Genomic DNA, 16,536 nt, shown 5'->3' on the forward strand with positions numbered 1-16,536 from the left:
TATCTGGTCACGACATCGAGGAGTCTCTTTTTTTTTTATAGACAATTTGTATGACAATCTGTACGCTTTATGGCTATTTTTTATTGCCGAATAAAGTTTTGAATCAGAATCTAATGACTGATTCGTGTTTTTTTATGTTAATGGGCTGCTTGTTCTCTGGAAATCTTAGTATGTTATAAAACAGTGCTATTTACTGAGCATCCCTGCATTTTAATGTGTTTTACTCTTGATAATAGTGTGTGATTTATTTATTTTTTTAGATCCGAGAAAAGATGTGTGTCTATAAGCTTTCTTAAAAATCCATCGATAATCATATTACTTAGTTGATCAATATTTTCATCTTCTAACTCCTTTTCTTAGCACTCTGCAGCGAAACTCTGCTACTCCAGTATATTCCTTATTGTGTTAGCCCAAGGATTTATTATGATATTTGTTTCTTAGACTTCCGGGGCAACACACACAAAGTGGCCATCTATTACCAAACGCTTCCTGCAACTAAAGACTTAGAGGCTTTGCCAGTGCTTGTGTTTTATTTTTTAGGCACAGGGAGGGTTAAGCGATTTTGCAAGAATCACAGGAGTTTGAGCGACACTGAGATTTGAGCAAGGTTCCCCAGTTCCAAAGTCAGCAGCTCTGGCCGTTACGCCATTTACGCTCCTCCCTTCCCTCCAAATCTTTTGATTTCCCTTTAATGAACAACATATAACTTAAACAACACGAGTAATGTAAACGAACTTTAAAATTCAGGCTTATGTACACATACTTTACTCTTCAGTATGCTTACAGCCCTGTGTCACTTATTTTATCTTATTACATTTTCCTTTACGTTGACTTGTACATATATATTTATGTCCTGTTTTGTATACAAAGACCACTGCTGCCGATTGCATTGATAAAAACGCAAAATGGTGAAACCGTTTGTCATGAGTCAAATATAATTTACGATCCTTCAACTCATCTGAGAAAGAATGGTTTAAGCAGGTAAAATATACTTTAAAATTAGCCGGGAGAGCCAGCATTTCACTTTGAAAACTTCTCCTTTTGTGTCTTCACTCATAGCTTCAGACCCGCCTGGACACAACAGAGTCCCGCCTTCGAAGGTCTGAGCATGAACACAGCAGTGACCTGGAGAATGCCCTTTTACGGCTGGAAGAGGAACAGCAGAGGTGAGCCAGGACCTGGGCAAGACATTCAGAGAAACTCTTAGCAAACATAATCACTTGGTCATATTCGTAGCAGGGTGAGAAGCCAAGCCATAAGTTCCTTTAGGTTTGAAAATGGAACCATAATAGTAGTGTTGCGTCCTGCCTTCTTTGAGGTAGGCCGCCTCGCGCTACGCGCCTCCTTGGCCCCAGTCCCTACAGACACTCACACCCACACGATACTTTGCTGAGCGAAAGACCACGAACGGTCTCCTCCCGCGTCGGACCACGCCTGGGCCGAGGGTGAAGTAGTAATACATCCGGGGCGCCCGAAGGCATAACAACAAGACTGCTAAGCTGCTACATCCCATCTCCACTCAGTCCTTGCGAATAATTAGACAAATTCTTCTAGGTGACATGCTAAATCCTTGAGCCGCAGGCTGGGTTGAGGGTTGGGCAGGAAGCTGTAATGGGGATGTTGATCATAACAGGGCGGCTCCTGGATTGCTGGTCTGGCTAATGCGCTGCATGGCGAACTTTCCTCTCTTGTTGGCAACTGACTGCTGGTTGGCTTTAGATCAGCACCAGTGATTTCTTCCATGCCGGGCGAATTGTCTTCCTCCTCTCTCTCGCCCTCAGGGACTAGGTCTTGCAGGGTAGCTTCTATCTTCTTAAATCATGAAAAAGGTTGGGCCACTTTCTCCTGTCCCTTATTGACAGTTACCATTTTTCCGTTGCTTCTCACTGCTGTCCACTCCCCCAGCTCATACAGTGTCCTGAACTTCCACCCTGGTCTTTGATAACCTCCAGGTCCCCCGGTCTGAGTTCTCAGGATCGTGCCCCTCTCTTGTGGCTGGTTGCTGCATTCTGCCTCTCCCTGCATGCTTGGGTTTCTCTGGCATCGTAGAGAAGTGCCTTCCACCCAGGGCATGCAGGAATTGTGTCTTTGCAGGACCCATTAAACATCAAGGTCCATGGGGCTCGTTGGGTGGTGCTGTGAGGTGTGCCCTGATATTCTCACAGGAATGCCTGGAGGTGGCGCTCCAGGTCGACCTGTTCAGTTACGGCAATCCGGATTGATTTGTTCATGGTCCGCATGAACCTTTCCCTCTCCTCCATGGCCTTGGGGCACTAAAGGATGAAGCGCCGATGCCAGATTCTGTGGTGCTTTAGAGAATCACTGAAATGGCAGTCCATTGTCACTTTGATCTCAGAAGGAAAACCAAACAGTGCTAATGCATTTTCTAAAACGGGAGCCACACGTGTGAATGCTGTTGTATTGATAACTTCCTCAATGGGGTATTTGGAGTATGTATCCATCATGACTAGCGAGACTCCCCAATCGGAAAAGCTCCTAAAGTCTAGATTCACTTTGTCCCATGGGATAGTGCAAGATTCCTCCGTGATTATTGGCGCCGGTCTTTCCAGGACACCTGTCAGTTGATATGTAGGGCACCTCTGGACAATCTCTACGGCCAGATCTTCAAGTCCGGGGAACCATACTTTCTCCCTCATCCTAGATTTCATCTTTATTGACCCTTGATGTCCTCCGAGAGCTAGTTGTGTCTCATGACGCTGCAGGGCTGCTGGGATGACTATTCGGGATCTGTGCAGGATGATTACCTCCTGAGTCATGCTGAATTCATCCCTCACTCTCCACATCTTTGTGAGACATTCCCAACCTTTTCCTGACCAGTCATTGGCATCTCGTAAAAAGTTCTGCCATGTGCCGCTTTGGATGATGTTACACAACTGTTTGAGAACTGGATCTGCCTCAGCCGTGTCTTTGATGTCATCCAGGGTCAAGGCTCATGGACAAGCAGCACTTGAGATCATATTGACATAGGCCTCCGCCACCTCAGCTTCATGGCTGTCAACCTGGGGTTTTGAAGGCACTGGGTGGCGAGAGAGGAAATCAGACGTGTTTTTCCCTCCAGGTTGGTAGATAACATCCATCATGTATTGTTGCAGCTGGATGGCCCACCCCTCGATTCTCGGGGGTGGATGTGGGACTGACCCCCAGGCCAAAATGGATTAGCGGTTGGTGGTCGGTGACGACCTTTAAGGATTGACCACTTACGTAAATATGGGTGTATTGCGCCTCAGTGGGTGACAGAGCTTTGCTGGCAAATGCTAGCACTGCCCAACGCCCGGGCGCCTGTTCCTGAGTGAGTACAGCCCCCAAGACCCACTGGGCTGGTGACCACAAACAGTTCAGTGCGCTAGTCCAGGTCGAAGTACCCCAGTGTGGTGTTGTTGAGGAGTGCGTCCTTGATTCTTCAGAATGCTGTTTCCTCATGGTGACTCCAGTTCCACTTGGTGTCTGTCCTGGTTATGGCCCTCGACGGCCACAATACACGCCATTCTGAGGAAGTTTCGTGCTTCAGACACGGTTGTCGGCAGTGGTGCCTGTTTGATCGCCTGAGATTACCGAAGGTCAACTTGTATTCCATTTTGGTAGAATATATGCCCAAAGAGTTTAATTGCTGGCTGAAAGAACAGACATTTTTCTCTATGCAACATGAAGCCATGGTCTTGGAAGATCTTCAGAGTGGCTCAAAGCTGTCTGTATTGCTCAGCTGCAGTGGCAGAATGGATGAGAATGCAATTACTAACATTTAGGACGCCTGCCAGCCCTGATAAAGTCTCACGTATGGCATTTTGGAATACATCAGCTGCCGAAGAAATGCCAAAGTTGAGGCGCCAATAGCTGTGCAGTCCAAGGTGTGTGCTGAAGGTGGTTATGTACCTGTTTTCTTCCGACAGGACCAGTTGGTGATACTCGGCATTCAGATCCAACTTTGAGAACCACCGGGATCCACTGACGCCGGCCACAAGCTCATCCATGGTCTGGGTTATGTGGCATTCTTTCCTGTACCTTCCCCAGCTGTTTTGATTTTTCAGCAATTGCCATTGGAGATACCCAAGGAGTTGGTCTGGATACTTTTTCTATTATTCCTTGTTCTTCAAGTTTTTGCAGTCCGTGTTCAACCAGCGGTTGAAGGTGGAATGGGACACAGCAGTGCCGAAGTGCCGTTGGCACCACCGTCGGGTCAATGTGCAACTTCACTGGAGGGTGCTTGAGGCACCCTAACCCTTTGAAGAGGTCTGGGAATTGATCCAGTAGTTTGTCCGTCTGGTTTGAGCTCACGCTTCTCACGAAAGATACTAGACCTAGGTCTTCCGTGGTGTGGCTACTGATCAGCGTATCAGCCCTTCATCGATAACATGGATCGTTGTTGTGATCTGGTGACCCTCCGATTGGATGGGCACTGTCATTTGCCCATGTAGAGGTAAGGATGATTGGCTCCCATATGCGAATATCTTGGATTGGGACAGGACTTGTTCAGACTTGGTCGGAGACTCATTGTATTGTTTTACCCCATGACATTTATGGAGGCCCCGGTGTCGATGACTGCCTTTACTTCAGCCTTGCAATGCAGACCACGCACGTAGGCTGTCGCCTGCTGTGCTGCTTCAGTCATCTTGTGAATGATATAAGGAATGTTGAAGCTTCTTCTTCTTCCTCAAGAGAGGAGTCTTCAACCCGGTAGGTAGGTCGGGATGTAGACTTCGAGTCACTTGGGTGTGTAAGATTCATTATTGACAGTTGACATATTGCTTTTTTTAGAGGTCCTTGCTCTGTTTTTTTTTCCATCAGACAGAGGTGAAATGATTGGGACTCTTGCAGTGGGAGCATATCCGGCCATGTGCAGGGTATGCATTGACCAGGTGTTCTTCTCACCCACATTAGCCGCACTTGTTTCTTTGGGGTTTAAACGGGCGTCCTTTGGGGGCATTCCCATTTTCATTCGTCCTCACAGCGTCTGCTCATTCAGATTTGATGGTCACATTCTTGTCGGCTGTTCGTGCTAGGGACAGGTCCGTCTCATCGACCCATGCGGCGGACAGGTCGTGCGATCTTGCGGGGACTATATGTGGTTGTCTCAAAATTAAGCCACGTAGTGTCTTGTCCTTGAATCATTTGAGCATGGATCTCCTAGAGCTGGTCATCTGCTGTGCAGGTGCTTGCTAACTCACGTAGCTTAGCGTAGAATACTTCAGTCGTTTCACTTTCCCGCTGGTGGGCGTGGTGCAGTTAAAATCTCTCACAGACCGGGTTTAACTGCGGTCAAAATGAGCACTGAGTGCTCTCACTGTGGCATCATAGTTGTTAGGTAGGCCTGTATTTGGTAGGTGCTTGAATAGGATATAAATTATTTCCCCAGTGTGGGAGTAAAGAGCATTTTACAGCACCATCGTTCTTTCGTGTGGCTATGAAGTAATTGTCCAAACACCCTATACCTGTTTTCCATCTGGTGGAGGCAGTCATGGGGTCGGCCAACTCCTGTGAGTGCGTGCCTTGTGTTGGTTTGGCCGGGCGGTTGGGCCACGTTTGGTTCATCTGCCATATTGAGGGTTCTTTACTTTCCTTTCTGTTCCCTCATTGTCTGGGGTGTGGCTTCTCCTTGCTGTGGTACAATTGTGCTGATGTTCTTAACACAGATTCTTGCCCCTTTATTGCAAGTCCTCTTTTTCTCTTTTCTTTATATGTTATCCCCTTTTTCCCCCTCCTGTGGCACTGTTCTGGGCCTGACTGAGGTGTGCAGGTTAGATTAGCCACTGCTTGTTAGGTGGCTCCTTCCCTCACTGGGGCTGCAGTCTTTCTCTTTTGGTGTTGGTTTTTGGAAGATAAGGGGTGAAAGGTCCTGATCCCTTACTTGCCGTCGATTGAGCAAAAATGTACTTGTTTAGTTCCTGCCCATGACTGGGGGAAACCCCTAACCCCCTAATACGTACAGATTTCAACAGGATTGCCCGGGCAAGGATGGTTTTATGATTCTTTGCAGGAAAAAAATCCAATCACGCACTGATTTTTTTGGTGTGAATTATTTATGAAAGAGCTTTCACTCTATCCTCAAGAGTGAGTGGAGAAACAGCCCACACGTGTTTCACCCCCTTACACGGCCTTCGGGCCTGGGGCTTCCTCGGGGCGTTTTGAAAAAAGGTTGTGTAAATTACGTCTTAGCGGTCGTAATGTCCTAGGATTTTATTAATCAGAGCATAATACCGGTGCGAGTCATGGTCGGAGCATAATACATCCTAGGACCGCTTTCTGGCTATCAGCAGTCATTAGCCAGGATAGCTTGATTCCAGTGGCAGGGAGAGCAAGGGACTCACGTCTGAGCATACCCGTCCCACTCGGGGTGACAAATGCAAAAACAACAATTGATGAGCAGAATGTTGCACAATGGCAATACATTCACCCCCAGTCACAGATCTGGGTTTAATCCATCGTGATTTTGCTCACCACACCACCCCAGTTCAGACATGGCCATATGCCAATCAGTCTTGACCCTGTGCCTCATGGGAACAGTCCAGCCCGAACTGCCAAGCCATGTCTTCCCTGGACCGTAATCAAGCATCCTAGGACCGGTTTCTGGCTATCACCCATCATCAGCCAGGATAGCTTGATTCCAATGGCATGGAGAGCACAGGACTCACGTCTGAGCATACCCGTCCCACTCGGGGTGACAAATGCAAAAACAACATCCATCATCCCCTTTGGTATCGCTTTGTTCGCCCTAAGTTGGCAGGGTATGCCCAGACGTGGGTCCCTTGCTCACTCTACCACTGGATTCAAGATAGCCTTGCTGATGAAGAATATGAATCCAAATCTGGTCCCAGGATGCTTGTTACCGGTCCAGGGAAGACATGGATTGGCAGTTCGGGCTGGACTGTTCCCATGTAGTACTGGAAAAATATTGAGAAGGGCCACACTTACCAATAGCCCAATAACTATTACCAAAAAACCAGTCAGTTGGCAGTGAAGAAAAGGCAATTGTTTAGTAACAAAAAGACTGCGCAGAGGAGCCCCCTCGTCCACTCCAAGTCAGTGCGCCAAGAAGACTGACGATTTACACATGAGACAAGTCATTTATACCATAGTTACATTACATGAAATAACCATATTTGGCAGCCTACCAATAGGTACAGGATCTTAAGGTTGGACCTCATATGGCCCACAAAGCCTGCTCAGAAGTCTGCTTCCGCTATTATGGGGAAGGTCAGAAAGGGTAACTCCCTTTCGTCTCAGTACATGGGAGTAACAGCCCGGCGCCGGCAAGAATGTGCTTATCACCTCTAAAGCCAGATGCAACCTTGGAGCAGAGAAAACATCACAAATTCAGCTGTCTTGTAACTCAACTAATTGGGACTTGCTCAGTAACAGGGAAACACGTGATCACTACGCAGGCCCGACTCGACAAATGTAAAATGGCGTTAGTGTGGTTTTTCTAACTACTGTGCAACTTAACTTATAAGAAGAAACAAAGACTACTTTCCGTTATTAACATTAAATGGTACATAACTATGAATAAACGTGTATGCAGCTACATCAGGCTAACAATTATCATGTTAGCAATTATAGTAAAAGGAATTCTGTACCACACCCATGAGACACAGGGTCAGACACAGGGTCAGACTAATTTTTATAGGGCCATGTCTGAACTGGGGTGGTGGAGTGAGCTAAAGAATGGTGATGGATTAAACCCAGATCAGTTGACTGGGGGGTGACTGTTTGATTTGCTCAAACGCTCCGTCCATCATCCCCTTTGGTATCGGGCTTTTACCCACCAAGCAGCATTACACAGTCTGGTGAGGGACATGCACAGGCTCCATGTCCCCGTCTGAGCACCGATCCTCGGCACTCAGACCAATCACAATGCTGCATTACAGACTTGTCATGGCTAAGGGGAGCCTGTGTGCCCGGGTGCTTCCTGCTGCCGGCTGGAACTGGAAAGAAAAAGATGAAGAGGGTAGAGGAGAGGCCGTTCCAGGTTAGTCCTTTTTTCCATCCGAAGAAGGGAGAGGAAAATAACTTGTGATATTCCCTATGATCCTTGATGTCCAAAACACAGTTTTAAGTTCAAGCACAACAAAGTGACTTGGACTACACCTAGAAAGACCAAGTGATCAAACCCTCCATTAAATCTGAAAATCTACAGCATGAAGCTACAATTTTCAGAAACACAACCTGTTGGAATGCTAAGAGGACCAACAACAGTCATGTGGGGTATTTTACAGGAATATTAAACTCCACCAGAGTAGCGAGCACACCTGAGCCAATAAAATAAAATAGAATTCCCCATTACTTGGGCAAAATACCACACTTGAAATATACATTAACCCCTCTATGTGAGAACACGAAGACCTACGGAGTAAAACGAAGGAGGCAAAGGCCTGCTTCATCCTTGAAGACCTCTGCTAAGCACCAGAGAGGGTAGCAAAATATATCCCTGTATAACACAAGGTGGGACATGGCACATAGATGATGCTACTCGTAAAATTCTCAGGAAACTGGAAGAATATCACTGTGGGGTTATAATGTAAGGACTACTTCATGCTACTTCATGCTCTTGTGTCGACTTGTCATACCATTAGAATGTTTTGGGATTGTTTTATTTCAATACATGGCGAGTTCTTCCTCTGAACTCTGGCATAAACATTGCTTACAAAAGGTAAGACACATCACCGATAGCCCATGTAAGACCTTAAAACACATCATGCTTTATTGGATGTGCACCTGTTGAACACTAAGGCCTCTGAAGCCTCAATCATGCTCATAATAAAAGTAGCAACTTCTCACAGTCGTGCAACGCATTGTTGCAGTGTAGTGACACACAAGTTTCTCCCATAGTAACAGGGGCCTAACCAGTACATTTTCCGATAGATACAAAAGATTTTAAAAGAATATAATATGGTTTGCTAGATGTTCTGCAGAGTGTGAACACCCAACAGATTGACCAGAAGGGCATGGGCTGTTGTTTTCCCATCCAGGAGTACAGGCCTGTCTCAGGTGAACATGCTTCTCCGGGAGCAGCTGGACCAGAAGGAATCATCCAATCACAAACTGGCAGAGGAGCTGGAGATGGCCACCTCTGAACTGCATAGAACCAGAGTCGAACTTGAGCAGCAGGGTTCTCAGTGGAAGAAGGACAGAGAGGTGAGTTCTTAATTCTACTATGCTCCAAGCTGGTACTGTAATATTTTATTGTAATCGAGTATCAGCCTTGGGTCCGAGGTTCCATACCTGTAGTACATCTTCCAAGCACAGCAACGTGGGTAACAGCCTTTGTAACATAGTTGTGTTAGCCCTGTTATTTTCATCTCAACATTGCATGTTAGATATCAGTCTAAACCCGTCCAAAGACAGTTGATTTATATTGGATTGTATGTAGTTCACTGCTTACTGGCTCGCATGAGTAATCGCTTTCCAGTGTTTTGGATTTGACTTGTTTTCTCTGGTGATCTCACATTAGAACTACAACAAAAGTTTGAGCAATGAGCACAGTGGGATCCTCACACTCTGGCGCCAGACTGTGACTCTCCGAAGCAACTTTGCAGAGCTTCGCGCGTCCGCAGAAAGGTGAGTCCTGAATCTTTATTGGGAAGCTGGGCTCTGGCCCATGCTCCACTTATGATGTAGGATACTGTGGCAGAATCTGTCCCTATTATGTAGAAAATCTTGTGGTCACATCTTTCCCTTTCAGGGGCCTTTATGAGCTAAAAACTGACACAGCCAGGACAACTCGACGTCTTCAGACCGCCTGCCTGAATCTAGATTCCAACATACGCTTGTCACAGAGTAGCACTGTTTCCTCACTGGAGAAACAGACATTGCATGGAGCTCGTCTGGAGCAGCAGCTCCGCGACAAGGTGCGGGAGATGATTCAGCTGCAGAGCCGTTGGGATACTGAGAAGGTGGAGCTGAACTCTAGGTGAGTAAACCAGAACTTTGAAGATCTGAATGTTGATACAGGATCATTCTCCAAGTCTGTGCCAAAGGTGGATGCAAAGGGTAGAAGGCACATGCAGCTGGGAACCACCCCATCAGCCCCCCCCCCACCGCTCAGACCACACACATTGTCTCATTAAAGGTGAGCATTGCTTAGTGTAACTGGTGTTAGCTTAAGGTAAATGTAGCTTTTGGCTCATTTTAATTGTGTTAGATTAAAACTAAATTGCACACACATAAATATTCTAAGTCAAAAAAGAGGGAACTTGTTTGATTGAAACGGGGTTCATGAAACTAATCATAGACATCTTTGAGGAGAATTGGGATTGCTGGTACCCTCAGGCGATCCCTTCTATAAAGTGAGTGTCCTAATACATTTACAGTCAAAGGAGCTTTGGGCAAGAGGTTACCAAATAGCACCCTGACCGAATATTCTGGTCTGTTTCCTTTATTTTGACATATCCGCTTCTGCCAGTTGCTGCAGGCTCGTTGAACATTCAGCATTCAGTTTAGCATGTAATATAATGTACTTTCTCAGAGGTTTCAGCAATCAGTACCAATTCACTTGGTACTCCATATTTCTAAAGGTGTTGCGCTCAAACTGCATGTGTTAGCCAGAATATTAAAGTTGTGTACATGCATTTGAGTCAAAGTTTTGCTGGACCTTTAAATTACATGCCTCATTTTAATTTAGACTGTACTTTACCTTGCTTGTGTCCTTTAGGATTTCTGACTTAGTGATTCAAGGGGAAAAGCTGAAAGAACAAAACAACAAGAAAGAGAAAACCATTGCCTCTCTGAGACAAGACTATCAAAAGCTGGTAACAACATACTTAGTTTTACAAGTTACCTGTTGTACCTAGTTTCCTCTATCACCATCTCTCTGCCTCACTATATTTACCTTTGCCTCTGCATATGCGTCCCAGTGGATCCTTTCCCCTTCATCCCTCAGGTTCTGTTTTACCGTTGTCATGCTGGCTCAGTCTGCCGCCCTCCAGGATGACTGTATGCCCTGCTCTCTCTTTTTCTCTGTCCGCCCTGCCCTCTTGCTCATTCTGTTCATCCCATCCTCTAGCTGGTAGTGTCTGTCCAACTCTTGCTGGTCTGTATGCAAAGCCTTTTTTTGTTGCATTGTCTGTGTCACTCTGTCACTCAGTCTTCACCCATTCTCTCGTATCTGTTTGCTAGCTTTCCACTCAATGATTCCTGCTATTGTTGCTTTGTCTATTTCTCAAAGTTTGGTATCTCCCTGTACTTGCTTATGATGGCCCCTATTCCTTTCATTTCCCTCCCCTCGTAGAGTGTGTTTTCCTCCTAATTGTTCTGTGGTACTGCCTTTTATTCATACATTATCTCTTTCTGTTCTTTCACACAGCCGCTTGCCGTATTTCCCTCAAACAGTCTCTGTCTTGTTCCACAATCTCTTTTTGGTGTCCTTCCTATGTAAAATGTTCATCAATCATTATCTTCTGCTTATACATACTGTCTTTTGCACTCATAAATTCTTCTCTAGAGACACTCACTCCTTTCCCATCATCCTCAGTCTTCGGTTATTCTCAACTTATACTTCTATATCCTATACTCGCACATCTCTTGCTGTCCTTCCCACATACCACCATGCCATCATTCTTTAGCCTTCCCTCACACTGTCTTGAACTATCTTTCTCTAATATGAACAAATAATTTCTTCCTCCTTAAGTGGTTGTATGAAAGAAGCGTGCACGGCTGAACCACGCATGTCTTGGTAACACTGTTGCAATAACAAATGTGAATTAACCACACATTCCTTTACCATGCATGCCTTTACAACAAATTGTGTTGTAAAGGCATGTTTTCTGAAGGGATATGCAGGATAAATTTCCACTACCCCGATACCCTCCCGCCCTGAGCGCTAAAACCAACTCCGCTGTCCCCTTGAAACTACCCCTTCCCATCCTAAGGCCTAAAACCCTGGCCCCTACCAAAAACAATCAAGCCCCAGCCCCCCACTGTGAGCCCTTAAACTTACCCCACCCTTAAAGATGACCCCTTCTCCAGCCCTAAGTCCTAAAACCATGCTCCTTCAAAAAACTACCCAACCCCCTCGTCCTGAGCCCTAAAGTTGTCCCACTCTGTCCTTAAAACTATTCCTTCCCCTCTCCCACTCTGAGGCCTAAAACCCTGCCCCCTACTAAAAACTACCAGACCCCAGCCCCCCTCCATGAGCCCTTAAACTTACCCCACCCTGCCTTTAAAACTACCCTGCCTGGAGCCCTAAAACCCTGCCCCGTTAAAAAAATTGCCCAAACCCCAGCACTCTGCCCTAAAACTGACCCTTTCCCAAAAACTTACCCCCAAACCCGTCCCAGCCCTTAAAACTACCCCTATCCCCTCGATGTGTGCCCTAAAACCTCTTTAAAAAAACTACCTCGACCCTCCCCGCCCCCTGAGCCCTAAAACTGATCCCACCCCTAAAAACTACCGCCTCTCGAACCGGCACCAGCCTTACTTCGTGTCCGCGTCCAGAGCATCTTGTTGCAACACATCCTGTTCCTCTCCTCATCTATTCAGACACTAGACGCTGTCTGTATATGTGTGGTTAAGGCATATGTGTGGTTCAGGCAATCTTTGTTTATTTGCAGGGACATGGTACATGTAGCTCAGCTTCATTGTAAAGGCTGTTTTCCTCCTCAAGTAGTTTCCCAAAGGGACCCCTTCTCAAAGCTATTCTCATCCTAGATAGATAGATAGATATATAGATAGATTTTATTGCACATCCTAGATAGATAGATAGATAGATAGATAGATAGATAGATAGGGCACTCCGCATACCACTCTGGCCTCACTGAAACACTGACGAAAGTAGCCACATACTGGTATTATACTCCTGAGCGACTACACCGAGCAGACCCCCACGTCAGTGACCGCTGTTGGAGGGGATGTGGGGAACTAGGCACTCTAGAACTTCTACTCTGGAGTTGCAAACACATACGAGAATACTGGGACACAATTATAGATGAGGTGGACTCTCACTTGGATACACAATTGCCCCAGTTCCCTGCTTACATTCTACTAGGCTTCCCCAACACCCTAATGTACCCACTGAATTCCCGAAGGGGACGACTCATCGCTATAGCCCTAGGGGCGGCCACCCAAAATATTGTAGCACACTGGAGATCACCGCATAGCCCCCCCCACTTGGGTTGGTTGCACAGGTTGTGGATGGTGCTTGGAATGGAAAAGCTATCGCTGGTACAGGCCGGGAGGGGGGAAGAATTCCCGGAGCTGTGGTGCCCCTTTTTGACACTACTCACTGGGGAATTCCGTGAATTAAGTTGCCCTAGATATCTCCGCCTTTTACGGTTGGCTGATACACTGCTGCCAGCCCCACAGGAACCCAAGAGAGTGCGGACACACAAGCCCAAATAAATGTTTTCCTACATCTTCCTATAGATTATGCTGGAGCTGATGGTTTTCCTGGTGAACAGAGGGGGAGGGAGGGGGTTTTTGTATTGTTTTTAAGGCTTTTCGAGCGCTTTCTGCCGTTAAGCAGCCCTGACCGGCGCTCCTCAGATGTATTGATTGCACATTATCTTTGGGTATGCTACGGAGGTGGGATAAAGCAAACCCTTCATGTTTTTGTTTCCTGTGAAAATTCTATAAAAGATTTAAACCAAAAACATCACTTTGTCAACTGTAGAGACATAGAGAATAAAATGATTGGCACAGCATTTAGCATGTATAATTCTATGTGATAGTCAGAACCCAGCATGGCTTTTACAGCAGATAGAAATTTCATGAAACGTACTGCCAGCCGCACTGAGTCGCCTTTCCTTCATTTTACGCTTCATTGTTGTCTTTAAAGGAGAGGACATGTAATGTGGAAGGCCCTTGCTGTTGTATAATTTTGAAGCCCAACTTCCATGACTTGAATTTTTCAAGTTTAGTGCATCACTGTCGGCCGACATAACCTTTGCTTCTTTTGCTGCTGCGGGTAAGGGTGTAGGGGCAGTATATAATTCATGAGCTTTCAATACTTTGGCACACTGTGTTCAAAAGTCATGCAATGTTGATCCTGAATTGCTTATCATTAACCAGATGCACTTCTTTAACAAGTTGACTTGCTTTTAGACAGTAGGCTATGAACCTGGTTTTTAGTATCCACTTTTGAGATGCCAGCTTAAATTCTGTATGGATTTGCGCATGGGAAGTAGGAGTTGGTAGAAAAATGCTCTTCGGAAGCAGGCTGACTGGGCTCTGTTCAGCCACAGTGACATTTTATCTGTAAAGGCTATTGCGCCATGGGCCACTGATGGCAGGAATTTCACCCTCATTACTCAAATTAGGGGCTGAAAGTCAGGTGAGCTCATGACTTTCCTTGCTCTGCAGAAGGCCCCCTCTAGCAATTATGCCATACCTTGCATTGTGGTGCTGTGAGTGGACTGCCTTCCTTTATGGTTGATCCACACTCCCAAGTACTTGTATGCTGTAACTATCTCTATGGGTTTATTATTAACATAACATGCCACGAGCCTCTCCTCTTTATTTGTGTAGAGATTATCATCGCCTTTGTTTTAGCCCTATTTATTTTCAGCGTATTTACTTTGCAGTAAGATGCCAATGCAGTGAGAAGCCCGCTGTAGCCTGATTGGAGTTTGGTAAAGCAATATTGTCTCATCTGCGTATTGTAGTGATTGGATTTTAGGTCTGGCGAACCTATGGGAAAAGCGCGGGCATCAGCCAGATAATCTCGTAAATCCTCCAAATACAGGTTAAAAGGTATTGGGGCCAGTAAGCATCCTTGCTTTAATACTTCGGTTTTTCTTTTGGGGTCATGGACCAGCCAGATGAGACTCTGATCTTGACTCAGGTTTCCAAGTAGAAGGTGACCAGTGCATTTATTAGTGCATTGTCCATGCCCCAGTTTTTGAGTTTCATCCACAATCTCGGGCGGGCCACACTGTCGAACGCTGTTTGGAAGTCGATGTAGGCTAGACACAAAGCCCTCCCTTTTTTGCGATTGTTGTCACGATCAGATGGTACATACAGACCAAGTTATCTTCAATGTGAGATCCCTTTTGAAAGCCTGTTTGCATTTACGGAATCAGTTTGCACACTTCTGCCCAAGCCATCTGTTCTTGTACTAGTGTGCTGGATTAGCACTTTCCATCTGCGTCTAAGAGGGCGATCATTTGGTAATTTTCTAGGTTAGATCGCAAGCCTTTTTTGTATAGTAGTACTAAGCTTGAGCCCCTGCATGACTCGGGGATGCTTCTTTCCGACCTGTACTCCATGAAAAAGGGCGTCATAACTGTGGCCCCTTTCCCAGCCGACCCTTTATACACCATGGACGAAATGCCATTTGGGCCGGGTGCTCCTCCAGATCGCGTTTTTAAGAGGTGCATGACCACGTCGGATGTTATTTCTTTTTGGTCTTGGGATCAGTTTTGTGGCTCCATGGTCATTGATGCATGGTTAATGACCCTCATGTTAGGGTTTGCACCCTTGGAGCTGGTTGACTCCACATAGGCCGCATAAAACAGAATAATAATAGTAATAATAATAGGTGTCTTCTTCATAGTTTCCTTTTTATTCTGTTTCTTCTTTTTCATCTTCGCGCCAGGATACTCCGGTAGTAATTGAGCGCGTAACAAAACAGCATAATAATAATAATAATAGAGGGTTTCTATGTGGTTTTCTCATGCACATTAGCTCAATCCCACCCACACAGTGTAAAGCCTGGAGTTGCAGTGATCAGCATCTCCATAAAACATACTTGTCATCTACTAACTATGATTCCACACTAGACCCTGTACTTGCGTCATCCAATTACTCTGAATGGCTCCATAACGCCTTCAACTCTCTAGTACCACTTAAAAATACCTCTAAAAATTGAACTGCTCCTTTGGCCCCTTGGTTCTCAGAGTCACTTAGACTTGAAAAACAACAATGCAGGAACCTCGAGAGACGCTGGCGTAGAGACCACAATATTACTGAAAAAAACCACTACAAGGAATTATTATCCAAGTATAAACAGCTTATTATCTTGGAGAAAAGCAAATACTACCTTAGTCAGATAGAATCCGCCCAAGATTCCACCAAGCAGCTGTTTCAGGTAGTTACAAAACTATCAGGGTCGATGACAAGCTCCCCAATAGTTCAAACTCAAGATCTTTGCGACGCACTGGCCAGTTTTTTCCAAGAGAAGGTCAGAAATACATATGTCAACTTTGCCGCTCAACCTAAAGCTCACCACTTGACGGCTGCCCCCGGAAATGACGAAAGTACCCCTTCTTTCCCGAAATTCAGTCATGTCTCACCAAAACAGATCGCTGACCTAATTTCCACCATCAAATCGGGCTCCCCCACTGACCCCTGCCCTTCTTCAGTTCTAAAATTGATCCCTAATCTAATAGCCCCCAACCTAACAAATATCTGCAATGCCATGTTTCAAACAGGCATTTACCCTCCCATATGGAAAAAGGCTATCATCAAGCCGCTGCTGAAGAAGCAGAACCTTGATCCTGCAGGAACAAAAAACTACAGACCTATAGGAAGCCTTTCATTCCCAACAAAAATCTTCAGGAAAATAATGAACTTGCAGTTGGCCCAATACGT

General features: G+C 45.8%; 1 protein-coding gene across 1 annotated transcript in view; it reads left to right on the plus strand.

Annotated features, from left to right (window-relative positions):
* The window catches only part of CROCC2 (ciliary rootlet coiled-coil, rootletin family member 2), a 1,620,686-nt gene that overhangs the window by 306,534 nt on the left and 1,297,616 nt on the right, over positions 1 to 16,536 (plus strand). Inside the window, exons 6-10 of the mRNA XM_086944022.1 lie at positions 1,060 to 1,166; positions 8,982 to 9,147; positions 9,464 to 9,570; positions 9,695 to 9,922; positions 10,664 to 10,760. Of these exons, the coding sequence (XP_086800148.1) occupies positions 1,060 to 1,166; positions 8,982 to 9,147; positions 9,464 to 9,570; positions 9,695 to 9,922; positions 10,664 to 10,760 (705 nt within the window). The remainder of the gene's footprint in view (positions 1 to 1,059; positions 1,167 to 8,981; positions 9,148 to 9,463; positions 9,571 to 9,694; positions 9,923 to 10,663; positions 10,761 to 16,536) is intronic.

The sequence above is a fragment of the Lissotriton vulgaris genome, chromosome 11 (assembly GCF_964263255.1).
Source record: "Lissotriton vulgaris chromosome 11, aLisVul1.2, whole genome shotgun sequence".
In the NCBI taxonomy this organism is placed as follows: Eukaryota; Metazoa; Chordata; class Amphibia; order Caudata; family Salamandridae; genus Lissotriton; species Lissotriton vulgaris.